At 42.5% G+C, this 13,959-nt stretch overlaps 1 protein-coding gene across 6 annotated transcripts in view; it reads left to right on the top strand.

Moving 5' to 3' along the window:
• The window catches only part of nod1 (nucleotide-binding oligomerization domain containing 1), a 67,828-nt gene that overhangs the window by 17,536 nt on the left and 36,333 nt on the right, over positions 1-13,959 (top strand). For 3 of the 6 annotated variants that reach the window (XM_073024124.1, XM_073024120.1, XM_073024123.1), the window contains exons 2-4: positions 10,468-10,740; positions 12,148-12,234; positions 12,942-13,116. In XM_073024124.1, the coding sequence (XP_072880225.1) occupies positions 10,534-10,740; positions 12,148-12,234; positions 12,942-13,116 (469 nt within the window). In that variant the 5' untranslated portion in view covers positions 10,468-10,533. Of the gene's footprint in view, positions 1-5,801; positions 5,977-10,467; positions 10,741-11,305; positions 11,324-12,147; positions 12,235-12,941; positions 13,117-13,959 lie in introns of those variants that run through there. The other 3 variants (XM_073024121.1, XM_073024126.1, XM_073024125.1) reach the window with 3 other exon arrangements.

Raw genomic sequence — 13,959 nt, 5'->3', positions numbered from 1 at the left:
CTTCTGCAGGACTGGAAAGGAAGGGGGAAGTTGCCCAAATAAAAAGGTGGTGGTGGGGGGGAGGGAGGGGAAGAAGGATTAGTTAGAAAGAGATTGGTGAAGCCAGGTGGGTGGGAAAGGTAAAGGGCTGGAGAAGAAGGAATCTGATAGGAGAGGAGAGTGAACCATGGGAGAAATGGGAAGAAGGAAGGGTACCGGGGGGTGGTGATAGGCAGTGAGGAGAAGAGGTAAGAGGCCAGAGTGGAGAATAGCTGAAGAGGAAGTGGGAAGGGAAAAAAATTACCTGAAGTAGAAATTGATGTTCATGCCATCAGGTTTCTAAAAAGGTCCTGCAAAGTTAGTGTAGGGAGTTAGGTGCTAAGTTAAAAGACAGGACCGCTGGGGTTTTGATCTTACCAGTACCATGTGTGAATGAGGTCAGAAACAGGAAGATAATACAGTTTAACATGTAGCTAAGGAAATGGTACAGGAAGGAGGGCTTCATATTTTTGAATCATTGTGCTCTTGTAAGACCAATATTCTTGCAGGAAGGTTTGCTAGTGCTGCTCTGGGTGGGGGTTTGGGGAGTTAAATTAGAGTTGCAGGGAGATGGGAACCTGAGTGCCAGGGTAGATAATGGAGTGGTGGTGGCGAAAGATGATGTTAAACTTTTATACTTCAAGGTTTGATGTACTGTGCATTCAGAGATGCTCTTCTGCACACTACTGTTGTAACATGTAATTTGAATTATGTGTTACAACAGTTACAATCCTGTCAGTTGACCAATCTGGCCTTTCTCTTCTGATCGCTCTCATCTAACAAGGCATTTTCAGCTGCAAAACTGCCACTCACTGGATGTTTTTTGCTTTTCGCACCATTCTCTATCAGCTCTACGAACCGTTGTATGTGAAAATCCAAGGATATCGGTAACTTCTGAAGTACTAAAATCACCCTGCCTGGTAACAATAATTGTTCCATGGTCAAAGTCACATAGATCACATTTCTTCCCCATTCTGATGTTTGGTCTGAACAACAGCTGAACCTCTTGAACCACATCTGCATGCTTTTTCAGCGCTGATTTGCTGCCAAATGATTGGCTGATTAAATATTTGCATTAACGAGCAAGTGTACAGCTGTACCTAGAAAGATGTGGGCATTAAGTGTAGAGGCCCCAATTAGAGGGGGTGTGATATGTAGTGAGTAGTAGGTCGTGTCTGATCAATCTAATAGCTTTTTTTTCCTAAGGAGGTTTCCAGAAAAAATTATGAAGGATATAGAGTGAATATTGCCTTCATGGACTTTAACAAGGTGGTTGACAAAGTCCTGTATGGGAGGCTGGTCAAGAAGGCATTTAAGATGAGACAGTGGCTTAGTGGGAGAAACAAAAGAGTGGTAGGAGATGGTTGCGTCTCTGTCTGGAGGCCTGTGTCTCGTGTGCATCAGAGATTAGTGCTGGGTCCATTGTTTGTCATCTATAGCAACGATCTAGATGACATTCTGGTAAACTGGATCAGCAGATTCGTGGATGAAGCCAAGATTGAGGGCTTAGTGGACAGCAAGGAAGGCAGTCAAAGCTCGCAGTGTGATGTGGACCATCTGGAAGATCGAGCAGAAAAATGACAGATGGAATTTAATGTAGACAAGTATGAGGTTTTGCACTTTGGGAGGACGTACCAGAGTAGGACTTGCACAGTGAATGGTAGGGTACTGAGGAGTTGGGTAGAACACAAGGATCTGGGAATATAGATCCATAATTCCTAAAAAGTTGTGTCAAAGTTAGATATGGTCATAAGAGAGCTTTTAGTACATTGATCTTCATAGATCAAAATATTGGGTATAGGAGTTGAGATGTTATATTGGAGTTGTAAAAGATATTGGTGAGACCAAATTTGGAATATTGTGTGCACTTCTGGTGACCTAACTACAGGAAAGATATCAATAAGATTGAAAAAGTACAGAGAACATTTACAAGGATGTTGCCAGGACTTGAGAACCTGAGTTATAGGGAAAAATTGACCTTTTTCCCTGGAGCGTAAGAGAGTGAGGGGAGATTTGATAGAGATATACAAAATTATGCGGGCTATAGATATTAATACAATCAGGCTTTTTCCTCTGGGGTTGGATGAAACTAGAAATAGAGGTCATAGGTTAAGGATGAAACGTGAAATATTCAAGGGGAGCCTGAGAGAAAGCATCTTCATTCAGAGGAAGGTGAGAGTGGAACAAGCTGTCAGAGGAAGTGGTGGTTGTGGGTGTGATTTCAACTTTCGAGAGAAGCTTGGATAAGTACATGGACGGGAGGGGTATGCAGGGCAGTGGTCCAGGTGTGGGTTGATGGACTAGGCAGAATAATAATTTGGCATGGAAAAGATGGGCTGAAGGGCCTTTTTTTTGCTGTTGTGCTCTATGACTAGAACTCTTATTGGGAATGCCACCTTGGATCATGTGCTTAAGTCTCTAGAGAGATTCTTTAACCCATGATTTACAGACTCAAAAGTAGTAATGCTGAGCACAATTGCTGGTGCAGGCAAATCAATTTAAGGAGAATCTATAAAGGAATTTGACTAGTTATGAGGGGAAATAGCAGGGTAGGGATGTACAGATAAAGATCATAAAAAGTAACCATGGGGTGGGGGTGGAGAATTTCAATAAGGTTATAAAATAACCTTAGTGGGTAGATGAGGGAAATATGTTTCATCTAGGGGGTGGAAGTGATCTGGAACTTTGAAAGGGCAAAGACCTCAACCATACTTCAGCTGCTCATGGATAGGTACTTGAAGAACTGTAACGTGCAAGACTACTGATCTGGTGCTGGAAGGTGGGGTTTGTCTACAGGGCGGTTTTTCTACTAACATGGACATAGTGTGCTGAATGGCCTCCTCTATCGTTTTTTTATGCTTCAGCCTAATGTATCTAATAGTGTACGTTTATCATAGAAACTGGAAGCGTGACAAATGCTGAATGGAAACATTGAAAAGAGCAAATGTTGTTTTGGGACTCTAGCCAGGCTAGTGACTGACTATGGGGAATTGTCCTGCTTTGAATTATGAAAGGTTTACAGTAGGATATTGGACAAAGCAGTTGTTCAGTTGTTTATGGGAATTGCAATCTGTGTATTTTTCCTGGGAGTTAGTTGAAATGCCTTCTAGTATGATGTTTAAATACAATAATGCATTTTCTGATTGGCTTGCTAGAGGCAGCGCCTAAAGGAATTTGTTTTCTCAATTTAATAATTCTTTAGCTGCACTCTGCATCACGTGGAGCAAAATTCTGCCAGCCTTTGCTTCCTGTGCAGTCAATCTCTCTTCCATCGTTTTTAAAGATGCCACATGTTAATTGAAACATACAGTGAAATGTGTCATTTGTGTCAATGACCAACATTGCGTGTAGCTGTGCTGGGGGCAGTCCAAAGTGTCACAACCTGGCGTGCCCACAACTTACTGTCCCTTACTATAGCTTTGAAATGTGGGAGGAAGCTGGAGAGACCAGAGGAGACCCATGTGGTCATGGGACGTACGTAAAACTCCTTACAGACAGTGGTGGGAATCAAATTTCAATCGCTGGCACAGTAAAGTGTTTTGCTACTCTACTGTGCTGCCCACTTCAGCTATTTTACTTGGCTGTCGTAGGAGGGGAGTAGTGGCTGATGGTTTGTGACCTGCAGTTGAAGGCAAGTGGTGGGAGAGACTGAGTTATCCTTGAAGTTCCCTCTAATGCGCTCATGTTGGTACCCTGTTTGCGAAGGAAAAGAAGTGTATATTTCGTGATTCTTATTAGCGACCTGGATGTGGGGGTTGAAGGGTTTGCAGACGACACAAAGGTTGGTGGTGTTGTGGATAGTGTAGAGGATTGTCGAAGATTGCAGAGACACATTGATAGGATGCAGAAGTGGGCTAAGAAGTGGCAGATGGAGTTCAACCTGGAGAAGTGTGAGGTGGTACACTTTGGAAGGACAAACTCCAAGGCACAGTACAAAGTAAATGGCAGGATACTTGGAAGTGTGGAGGAGCAGATGTGGGGGTACATGTCCTCAGATCCCTGAAAGTTTCCTCGCAGGTAGAAAGGGTAGTTAAGAAAGCTTATGGATTGTTAGCTTTCATAAGTCGAGGGATAGAGTTTAAGAGTCATGGGGTAATGATGCAGCTTTATAAAACTCTGGTTAGGCCACACTTGGAGTACTGTGTCCAGTTCTGGTCACCTCACTATAGGAAGGATGTGGAAGCATTGGAAAGGGTACAGAGGAGATTTACCAGAATGCTGCCTGGTTTAGAGAGTATGCATTATGATCAGAGATTAAGGGAGCTAGGGCTTTACTCTCTGGAGAGGAGGAGGATGAGAGGAGACACGATAGAGGTATATAAGATATTAAGAGGAATAGATAGAGTGGACAGCCAGCACCTCTTCCCCAGGGCACCACTGCTTAATACAAGAGGACATGGCTTTAAGGTAAGGGGTGGAAAGTTCAAGGGGGATACTAGAGGAAGGTTTTTCACTCAGAGTGGTTGGTGCGTGGAATGCATTGCCTGAGTCAGTGGTGGAGGCAGATACACTAGTGAAATTTAAGAGACTACTAGATAGGTATATGGAGGAATTTAAGGTGGGGGGTTACATGGGAGGCAGGGTTTAAGGGTCAGCACAACATTGTGGGCCGAAGGGCCTGTACTCTGCTGTATTGTTCTATATTAACTTTATGAAGTTGAACTTGAGATTTGAGATTAGAGAATCTGTTGGAATTTACCATAATTAAAGGTTCCTGTCTTACACAACGGAGAAATATAGAAAGATGTTATCTGATGCTATTTTTTTAAATCGTTACAATGGTTTTGAACTTCATGCACATTAAATGAATGTGCTCCCTGCCGGATTCGTGTGTTGCCACAAAAGAATTCCAAAGCATCAAGCTTATTTAAATTGTATATAGCAGACTTTCCATGTGTTTCTGCACATAAATTGTTAAATTGTAGGAAGTTAACCTGGAAGAAGTGTGAATCATGGCAAGAGCTAACATTTACAGCAAGAGTGGAGAACATAATTCCCAATTACATTTCAAGTAGGCAGCTGATTTGCTTGTGTGACAGGTGAGTGATTGGAGTGGTGGAAGTAAACAGCCACACAAACAGAAGAGATTCTGCAGATACTTGAAATCTAGAGCAACACACAAAATGCTGGAGGAACTCAGCAGGTCAGACAGCATCTATGAATTCCTGATAAAAGGCATCGACCCAAAATGTCAATTGTTTATTCCCATTTGTAGATGCTGCTTAACTTGCTGAGTTCCTCCAGCATTTTGTGTGTGATGCTCAAGTAAATGTCTACTTGTAAAGATATTTAACAGAGAAAGTGTTTAGCCTATTGTGTCTGTTGGGCAAAGGCACTTATGAAAAGGGAACAAGAAATGGGAAAAACACGTAAAGGAGCTTGGGAGACACTGGTGTGTGGATGAACAATGGGACCCTGGTGGATCACGCTTCTATTTTCCAAAATCACAATAAAGGCCGTAGAACCAAATGTGGTTAAAAGCATCTTGTATAAATAAGCACAATGGTTGGCATGGATACGGTGGACAAAATACCTTTTACTGTGTTGTACAGCCCTCTGACTTGGTGATTTTTTGCAATGCTTTAAAGACTAGTGATATATTCCATCTGAACCTGGTGGTTATTCTGCTTTCCAAGTGCCAGTTTCCTTGTTTGCCCTGTTATTTCACATATCGTCCTTGTGAAGTTGGCTGCAAGTTATACGTTTAGAATTGCCTCCACATATAGTTACTAATAGGGTCTACTCTCTACTTAATTATCCACTTAAACTTTATGTCCTTACAGAACTTTGGAAAGTCAGATCAAACGCGGCAGAGTGGTTAGTGTGACGCTATTACAGCTTGGGGCATTACTGGAATTCAGAGTTCAATTCCGGCACCGTCTGCAAGGAGTTTGTACGTTCTCCCCGTGGGTGTCATCCAGGTGCAATGGCTTCCACCCACACTCCAAAGATGTACTGGTTAGTAGGTTAATTGGTCATTGTAAGTTAACTTGTGATTAGGCTAGTGTTAAATAGCTGGGTTGCTGGGCAGATCCCTAAGAGGCCAGTTCTGCAGTTTATCTCTAATAATAGAACAAAACCCAGTGTTTTTCTACCACCTTCGACTTCCTAATTATCTTTGCAGAAATAAATTTACCCTGAATGCTTCCGTTTGTTTTGAAAGAGATCTACATTTCAAAAGCTATTCCTGGTCCACTTTTGCTTTGCTGAACCAGTTAGTAAAATTAAAACATAGAACATCGAACACTGCGGCACAGTACAGGCCCTTCAGCCCACAATGTTGTGCTGACCTCTGAGATCAATCCAACCCTTCCCTCCTACGTAGCCCTCCATTTTGTATTATCCTGTGTGCCTGTCTCTTAAATGTTTCTAGTGTATCTGACTGCCACTGCACACATACCCTTCTCTGTGTGTAAAAAAAAACTTGCCTCTGATATCCTCCCTATACTCTCCTCCAATCACCTTAAAATAATACACCCTCGTATTAGCTAGTTCCACACTGGGGAAATGTCTCTGGATTGCCACTTGATCTTCTAACAAGTCATCTCTCATCCTCTTCTGGTTCAGAGAGATAGCTTGCTCAGGCTATCCTCATAAAATATTGTCTATAATCCAAGCAGCATCCTGGTAAATCTCTATACCTTCTCGAAAGCTTCCACATCCTTCCCATAATGAGGCAACCAGAACTGAATATAATGTTCTAAGTGTGTTTGGGTACCCAGACTTTTAAATTAATTAATCTCTTCTTTCGAGCTTTTATTCCTATTTTATTCTTGTCCTTTTTGCAATTATACTAAATGAACCTAACTGAGCAGCGTAATCAACAGGCGTGAGCCAGCACATCCTGATGCCTTCAGCTTCATTTTGGGGGATTTTAACCAGGCCAGCTTGATAAAGTCACTAAATAATTATTATCAACAAATCACCCGTAGCGCCAGAGGAAATAACGCACTGGACCACTGTTACACCAAGTTTGAGAGTGCCTGCTGTGCTATCCCTCGCCTACACTTTGGAAAGTCTGATCACCTGGCTGTACTTGTACTCCCTGAGTATAGGCCGAGACTGAAGACTGCAGCACCAGGAGCGAGGACCATAAAGATTTGGACCAGGGAGGCACAGGAGCACTTATAGGACCGCTTCGAATCACTGGAATGGACTGTGTTCAGGGTGTCATCTTTGAGCCTGGATGAGTATGTCACAGTTGTCACCGACTTCATTAAAACCTGTGTGGATGTATGTGTGCCTATGAAAGCTTACTGTATATTCCCAAACCAAAAGTTGTGGATGAACCAGGAGGTTTCTTAATCTGCTGAGGGCTAGATCTGTGGCATTTAAGCTTGGGGATCTGGGTGTGTATAAGAAAACCAGGTATCATTTCAAGAGCCAAGAAACAATTCCAGGAGAGGTTGGAGGCAACAGCGTATGCATGTCAACTCTGGCAAGGTATGCAGGCCGTTATTTGCTACAAAGCAAAACCCAAGATCATGAATGGCAGTAATGTTTCACTGCTAGACGAGCTTTGAAAGGGAGAATATAAAACCACAGTTGTGAGGATCCCTGCAGCATCCGATGACCCTGTGATCTCTGTCTCAGAGTCTGACATTAGGCCGTCTTCCAAGAGAATGAAGCATCACAAGACAGCAGGGCCCTATGGAGTACTTGGTAGGATTCTGAAAACCTGTGCTAACCGACTGGCGGGCGTATTCAAAGACATTTTGAATCTATTGCTGTTACAATGGGAAATTCTCACCTGCTTCAAAAGGACAACAATTACACCAGTGCCCAAGAAGAGCAGAGTGAGCTGCCTCAACGACTATCACCCAGTGGCACTCACGTCTGTGGTGATGAAATACTGTGAGAGATTGGTCTTGGCTAGAATCTACACCTGTCTCAGGTGTATCCACTGCAATTTGCCTATCGCCACAATAGGTCTACAGTAGACATGATCTCACTGGATCACCTGGACAATGCAAATACCCATGTCAGGATGCTGTTTATTGACTATTGCTCAGCATTTAATGCCATCATTCCCACAGTCCTGATGTAAAAGCATCAGAACCTGGGTCTCTGTGCCGGCCTCTGCAACCGGATCCTTGGCTTCCTAACTGGAAGACCACAATCTATGCGGATTGGACATAACATCTCCACCTTGCTGACAGTCAACATCGGCGCACCACAGGGATGTGTGTTTAGCCCACTGCTCTGCTCTCACTACACCCATGACTGTGTGGCTAGGTGTAGTTCAGACAGCATTTGTAAATTAGCTGATGATACAACCATTGCTGGCAGAATTTCTGGTGGTGACAAGAGGGCATACCGGAGCGAGATATACCAGTTAGGTGAGCAGTGTCGCAGCAACAACCTGCACTCAACATCAGCAAGACCAGAGAGCTAAATGTGGACCAGGAAGGGTAAGACGAGGGAACACAAACCAATCTTCATAGAGGGATCGGAAGTGGAGAGAGTGAGCAGTTTACGTTCCTGGGTGTCAGTATCTCTGAGGACCTAACCTGTGAGCAACATATTGATGCAGCTATAGAGAAAGCATAACAGTGGCTGTATTTCGTTGGGAGTTTGAGGAGATTTGGTTTGTCAACTAAAACACTTAAAACCTTCTACAAATGTACCATGGTGAGCATTCTGTCAGGCTGCATCACTGTCTGGTATGGGGAGGGGAGTGCTACTGCACAAGATTGAAATAGGTTGCAGAAACTTGTGAAATTAGTCAGCTCCACCATGGGTGCTGGCCTCTGTGGTATTAAAGACACCTTCAAGGAGCAGTGCCTTAGGAAGGTGGCGTCCGTTATTAAGGATTCCCAGCACCCATGATAGAGCTGACTAATTTTACAAGTTTCTACATTGTTATTTTCGGGAAGGAGGTACAGAAGCCTGAAGGCACACACTCAGCGATTCAGGAACAGCTTCTTCCTCTCTCAATTGCTAAAAGGACATTGAACCCATGAACACTACCTCACTACTTTTTTTATTCCTGTTATTTTGCTCTACTTTTGTAACTTAACTATTCAATAGACAAATATATATTTAATGTAACTCAGTTGTTTTCCCTCTATATTTATTTATCATGTATTGCGTTGTACTGCTGCTGTAAAGTTAACAAATTTCACCAAATATGTTGGTAATATTAAACCTGATTCTGATTCATGATCACCGTCTCTAAAGCTGCTCTCACACAGCTACCTTCCTTAAAACTAAATCCAGAATTTTACTCTCTCTCTCTCTCTCTCTCACACACACACACACACACACACACACACACACACACACACACACACACACACACACACACACACACACACACACACACACACACACACACACACACACACACACACACACACACCCCCCCCCCCCCCCCCCCCCCCCCCGCCCCTTACTGATCTTTCTCTAAATGGTTCAAATAAAGTTTTCCTGTAAGCAATTTTGGAATTCTGTATACTCGGTGATTTTTTTTTTAACTATGACTGTATTCATCTCAATGTTAACGTAGTTAAAATCTCCCACTATAACAGCACAAGCGTTTTTGCACTTCTCAGAAATTTGTTCTTCCATCTTCTTCAAACAGTTGGGAAGTCCATAGTCCCAATGTCGTGGCTACCTTTTATCTCTGTTGTTTAGCTTAGGTATACGTACAGTGTTACTGGATAATCTTTAGCAAATCTGAACATTCTCAACTTTTTATTTCTTTATTGCACCGTGCTTTCTTCATCTGTACAACTGAGCCATCTGTGGTTCAATCATCTTGGCTAAACTGCACTCCCCAGGGTAACGCTCTCTCCTATCAGTAATTAGAACTAAATTTTAACCCTCTCAAGGATTCTCTCTCTATTTTTGTCTGTCTGTTAGGCACCTGCTCCCTTTCTGTCTGCACTCTTTTCATTAATCGCCTGAAACATGATTTCCAAGGTAAGCCCTTGGCCTCATGAATGAACTACTGTGACCTCAGCTGTCAGTAAAGCACCGAAACCTCAGATCGCAGGTTGGTGTTGTATCCTGAACCTGTGGTTATCATTATAACCAAATGGCACAGGTCTAAGATGTCCTCTAATGCCTCTGTATAAAATCTTACTACTTGTTTATTATCAGTAGAAAAAAAATTCCAGCAAAGCCCCCCTCTCTTTGCTTCACTTATCACCCTGCTCACCAAATTCCCAGGATCCAAACATAATTTCATTAGCTAAATCCTGTTGGTGCTTCCAAAGGTATGTGTCAGGTCAGCGCTGCTAACAGTAATTACTACATAAAACATTCTAGCTGGGTTCATAATTACTGTGGTTTGCGTAACTGTGTTTTATTCCTATGTGACTGTTTGGTGTTGTCATTATATTATTGGTAATTGTAAGCCGTATTAGTGGCTTGAGATTAACTTTTTGAAATGTGATTTGTGTAGATGCATGATTTGGAATCTGATAATAAACTCTTGTATTTCAGTGAAGAGCATGGCAGAGGAAGCTGGTAGACACACATGACTCCAGTGCCTAGGATGTTTGTACAAGAATGGATGGAGTGCAGCAGCATGGGGCTCAAGGGCAGGTGCCTTCTACTTTGGATCGCTCATTCACTAAGCTGTTGAAGGTTCACCGAGAAGTCTTGGTGGGTCGTATGACAAATACTGAGTGTGTGCTGCGCAACCTACAGAGGAAAGGTTATATTTCCAATGAGGAAGCCGAACTGTCACAGCAGCAGCCAACGCAAGCAGCTAAGGTAAAATGATTCCGTCACCTCTTGGCTCTGGGAAAGCAGGCGGCCGCTTACGGTGAATAGATTTATTTTAGTCACTGGTGTCTTTCGAAGAGTTCTGTCAAGGCGGATTGCCAGGGAGTAGTGTTTTTCTGCTTCAGGATTCTCCTGAGATCTGCAAGCCTCTAGAAAAGATCCTGGGTTTGGCAGAACGGAGTTGTGTCAAAGCTTTTTCAGTGATTTGAAAGGCTTGGAGCTTGGATGAGTCCTTTGCCCATGCTGGAGATCCTGAAGCAGTTGCTCGGAGAAAGAAACAATGTTTGAACACCGAATACAATGCTCGGGATAGAGACATTTGTTAGAGTTGGACATACTGTTGAATACTTGAACGTATTGTGCTGAGATCGTTGTTGGACCATGAATTCAGGAGCAATGAGGGACTTGGGAATCATAGTATTTAACAGAAACAGAAGAGACTGCAAATACTAGAATCTGAAGCAACATATTCTGTTCAGGAAACTGCACATCGAGCAGCGTCCGTGGTGAAAGAAATTGTTGAATCTATGGCGTGATACTCTGTATCAGGACTAAGTGGAGAGAGAAGATGGTTAGTATAGAGGGGTGGGCAGGGGTGAGACAGGAGTCCAAGTGATCCTACTCAATTTTTGACTTCCTCCAGCACCTAGTGTGTTACTGAAACAGACAACACTCTTAACACCTCTCCATGTCTGCTGGGTAGGATGATGCCACTCATAAACCAGAAATTAAAGTTTAAAGTTTCGGTCTGCAGAATTCCTGTAAGTCAAGTAACTACGTAGTTGCACAATGATCAAGGCAAATCTGCATGCTTGGAAACTCTCCAAAATGTGGATGCATAATAAGATCACAAGTCTTTTAAAATTGCCAAGCCTCCTGAAGTATTCTTCTTGATGAAATTAAAATATAGAAAAGATAAGTATGTATGTAAAAAGTCTGACATGAGGTAAGTAAATTCCTTTTCAATAATTTGTTGAAGATTCAATTTTATGTTGAAATTTTAGTTTTTGGTTTAGGAAGTTCAAATTGTTTTAATTATCTTAAATTAATGTAAAATTTGTTTTCAGTCTTGGATATCTTGGTTTCTATAGCTGTGGTTTCCAACCTTCTCAACCTGTTTGAATGAACACCTTCAGACACAGTAAGTGTCCTTCCATTGAAACCCTGATGACATCTTAGGATCTTCCTTTTAAAGAGCTGGGAATGTCTCGAGTCTTCCCAGAGACTGCCAGCAGTCTGGTAGCTGCTTCACTGAGCAATGCTGAGTTTTACTTATTAATTGTGGGTCTTTGTAGCTAAATCACCTCTGCATTATTAAAACCTGACAGACCCTTTGTGCTTTCTTCACGCTGCATCTCTAAATAAATAAAATCTTGTCAAACACCCCTCACACAGACCAGACTACACCCATCCTTCTTGGAGCTGAACTCCCCAAGTTTAAAGCTGTGGTTCTGGAAACTGCTGTTCTACTGTTGCGTGATTGTAAATATTCACTTGGCAAATGATAAGACAATTTATGGACACTTATGGAAGTGGGTGTGAAGCAAATCAGTAATACATCCCTGATGTAAGTGAGCAGTGCAGAGACCAGAAGCTGATAATCCTGGCAGCAAGCATACTGTGAGGTTTTGCTGCAGCAATGCACTGTGACACCCTTTTGATTCTGCTCAGCCATTAAAACTAAGACTATTATAAGCATATCTGGTTTGACCAAGGTGTCAAGTATCGGATAGATCAATAATCAGTCTCTTTGCAGCTTTAAAACATTTAATGATTCAGCCTCTACTGCTCTGCGTTAGGCAAATCCTAAAATTCACAACTTTCAGAGAAGAAATCCTCCTCAGCTCCAGCTTGATCAACTAACTTTTCGTTCATTTTTCTGAGTTTGTTCTACCATCAAACATGACACCAAACAGTATTTCAGGTTGGGTTGAATCAGTTGATCCCACTTCCAGCTGTGATTCTAATCCCTGAACTTTCGAAGAATATACTTCCTGTGATTTAGTGTTGGCATTCTCTATTTTCCCCCATATCAACCAAATTGCCTAATTTGGGATGTTTTACACTTTAACTGCCTATTTAAGATCTGCTTGGACCTTGTCTAACCTAACGACACAGGAGTGAGATAGACTTGGTGAAGGTGTGGATCATCCACTAGACTCTAAACTGCATTTTCTTTATATACGTAGGTTCGACAAATATTGGATCTAATTCAGAGTAAGGGAGAAGAAACAGCAGACTATTTCTTAAACATTTTGTACCAAGCCAATGACATTTACACAGACCTAAGCCAATGGCTGAAAGAAATACAGTATGAGCCATCAGAACGCGTACGGGCTAAATCCGTAGTTAATACTGACACTGGTAAGTTTTGTTTTACAATGTGTGTATTACAGTAATCCTTTTCCATTCCCTGAGGTAAAATTGGTTAAATGTTTTACTGGTATCCTGTGTAGAAAAAGTGTATTTTGCATGCCACTGATCCAGATTATTTCATCACATCAGTACCTTGAAATAATATCAGTGAAAAGCAATAATAGAATGGAAAGTATAGTCAGGAGTTTCTGCAGAGGCTGGAAATACAGAGCCTCGCACACAAAATAGTGCAGCAAGTCAGGTAGTGTTTATGGAGAGGAATAAACAGTTTTGGGCCAAGGTCCCTCATCAGTGCTGGAAAAGAAGGGGTAATAAGAAGGTGGGGCAGGGGAAGAGGGGAAGGAGTACAAGCTGGCAGGTGATAGGTGAAGAGGAAGGCGGGTGAATGGAAAAATGTTCCTCCGGACCACGGTGCACCCACAAAACATATATCACACACAGCACATAAACCAAAATATTACCAAAAAAAAGTGAATAAAATATCATTCAAAACACGTGGCACAAGTAAAGAGATTGCTGCCCTAATGACAGGACTTCATTGGTGGCAGGATAGTCAGTTGCCTCACTCCTGAGGGAAGAAGCTCTTATCCAGTCTGACATTCCTAGTCCTAGTCCTGAAGCTTCTGCTCCTTTCTGAGGGTAGAGGGCCAAAGGGATTGTGGGATGGGTGGTAGGGATCCTCCACAGTGCTTTTGCTCCTTCGCCTGCAATGGAGGCGGGAGACCCCAGTGATCCTTTTGGTGTTTTTTTTACCGTCCTCTATAGAGTCTTGTGCTCCCATTCCTTGCTGCTTCTGTACCACACAGTGATGCAGCCAGCCAGGGCACTCGT

This window comes from Hemitrygon akajei, chromosome 20 (assembly GCF_048418815.1).
Source record: "Hemitrygon akajei chromosome 20, sHemAka1.3, whole genome shotgun sequence".
NCBI lineage: Eukaryota > Metazoa > Chordata > Chondrichthyes > Myliobatiformes > Dasyatidae > Hemitrygon > Hemitrygon akajei.
The sequence above is the reverse complement of the archived record's forward strand: the minus strand, read 5'-3'. Positions and strand labels throughout refer to the sequence as shown.